Genomic DNA, 2,475 nt, shown 5'->3' on the forward strand with positions numbered 1-2,475 from the left:
GATTCTACTTAGTGCCTTATTTTTAGGGATTCGTGAAACTTTTATTCAATTACATTATGATAAATTTATAGTTTAATTACTTACCCCTGGCTTTAAATTATCTCATTTTCAAAACTTGTGTTTTCTCACCGTTATTAACCAACTTTTGGGAACAATATTACTAGAGGACGTGTTTCAGTTTTGGTTTACAAAACAAGATATTTACTCTATAACTAAGTAATCATAGAGTCTTATTTCATCTTTTTATATTTGCTGAATTAGTTCGTACTGGGCTTCTACAGGTGGAGCTACAGGTCATTCAAAATAATAAAAAATACATTTATGGCTAATCGAAATAAGATTTGATTAATAAGGTGTAAGGCTAGTTTTCGAAATGTAATTTTTGAAGGGTAATATGAATAGGATTGTAACTGATCAAAGTTTGTTTTGTAAGGATCGTAGAATATTATAAGCAACTAGAAAGTATCATACTGGTTTAATGTGGACTGGCGTTAATTAAGAAAGGGTTGTTCGTGCAAATAGAAAGTATCATACTGGTTTAATGTGGACTGACGTTAATTAAGAAAGGGTTATTCGTGCAAATAGAAAGTATCATACTGGTTTAATGTGGACTGGCGTTAAGAAAGGGTTGTTCGTGCAACTAGAAAGTATCATACTGGTTTAATGTATACTGGCGTTAATTAAGAAAGGGTTATTCGTGCAAATAGAAAGTATCATACTGGTTTAATGTGGACTGGCATTAATTAAGAAAAGGTTATTCGTGCAAATAGAATGTATCATACTGGTTTAATGTAGACTGGCGTTAATTAAGAAAGGGTTATTCGTGCAAATAGAAAGTATCATACTAGTTTAATGTGGACTGGCGTTAATTAAGAAGGGTTGTTCGTGCAAATAGAAAGTATCATACTAGTTTAATGTGGACTGGCGTTAATTAAGAAGGGTTGTTCGTGCAAATAGAAAATATCATGGTGGTTTAAGGTGGACTGGCGTTAATTAAAAAAGGTTGTTAGAATGAATAACGAAGAGTAGAGAACTGTGATTAGTTGCATTTCCTACGGAAGACCCTCTTCATAGTTATTTTATTAGGGTTTGGCCTGCATATGGAACTAGTGAAACTAAATTGTCAATTAATATTTCCCCTCAGAATGCTACTGTTAAAAATAGGATAAAAATTCCTGAATTTCATGTTATCAGATACAAAATGTATTCCTCAACAAATTTGTATAAAAATAAAAAAACTAGAGAAGCACCTTCATCGTGGTCTGTTGGAAATATTCAATAGTTGTTTACATCTCGATAGATGTGAGACATTCTGTAAAATACTAATGAGAAATCAGACCCGTCGTGTATTGACAAGAAAACTCTCATTACGACTTAGGTTATTAAGTGTATGGTGAGAAGCAAGTCAAACTTCCACATGTAAGAAATGTCTGAAGAGCATGATTAGTCAAGAAGAGGGGAATTCATTATTTTAAAGAGAAGATGAACTTTTTGTAGTGAGAATGTCATTAGTTTTGATAAATTAGGTCTTGAAATTCTTACTTCTGAAATTAATGCGATTAAAGGATGGGTTAGAGTGTTCTTAGTTATATTAGATATTATTTTCGAAATAAAGATTTTAAATATTTTCGATTTATTAGGTGTTTTAACCTTTCTAAAGGTTATAATAATAGGAAATATTGTAAGGGTTGAGCCTATAATGTTTGACAATTTAAAAGGTTTGTTTGGGGCTACAGTTGCAGTACAAATGAAGACAACTAACAGTAATATTCCCCCGAGAATGATTAGAAATAAGATGTCAGAAAACCAAGAATGCTTTGTTAATTCTGGTGATAAGGGTTGAAATTTATCCCTATTATGCTGAATAATTCTGGTGATAAGGGTTGAAAATTTATCCCTATTATGCTGAATAATTCTGGTGATAAGGGTTGACAATTGAAAATTTATCCCTATTATACTGAATAATTCTGGTGATAAGGGTTGACAATTGAAGATTTATCCCTATTGTACTGAATAATTCTGGTGATAAGGGTTGACAATTGAAGATTTATCCCTATTATACTGAATAATTCTGATGATAAGGGTTGACAATTGAAGATTTATCCCTATTATACTGAATAATTCTGATGATAAGGGTTGACAATTGAAGATTTATTCTTATTGTACTGAATAATTCTGGTGATAAGGGTTGACAATTGAAGATTTATCTCTATTGTACTGAAATACAAGTGAAAGGTCCAATAATGGATTATCTTTACCTTTTCTTGATGCTTTAAGGACGTTACATTTGTGTGTGGTTTACATGACAGATATTTTGATATAAACTAATAAAAGTAATGACTGTTAATTTTGGAATAATATATTTAGTTATGTTGATGTGTGTTTCAGGTTTCTTGACATTTGTTAAGAAATCGTAAGCATTTATTACCTATACTATGGAGATTTGAGTTTATAGTATTAGTGTTAGGACGTTTT

The 2,475-nt window shown here is 31.1% G+C and overlaps 1 protein-coding gene across 1 annotated transcript; it reads right to left on the reverse strand.

The window, feature by feature from the left end:
- Positions 1-414: 414 nt before the first annotated feature.
- LOC111088238 (cytochrome b-like) lies at positions 415-1,509 on the reverse strand. Its single transcript, XM_022397750.1, is given in 2 exon segments — positions 415-491; positions 1,446-1,509. Coding segments are annotated over 2 exon segments (141 nt in total).
- Between the last annotated feature and the right edge of the window lie 966 nt (positions 1,510-2,475).

Source organism: Limulus polyphemus, unplaced genomic scaffold (assembly GCF_000517525.1).
Source record: "Limulus polyphemus unplaced genomic scaffold, Limulus_polyphemus-2.1.2 Scaffold3391, whole genome shotgun sequence".
Classification (NCBI taxonomy): domain Eukaryota; kingdom Metazoa; phylum Arthropoda; class Merostomata; order Xiphosura; family Limulidae; genus Limulus; species Limulus polyphemus.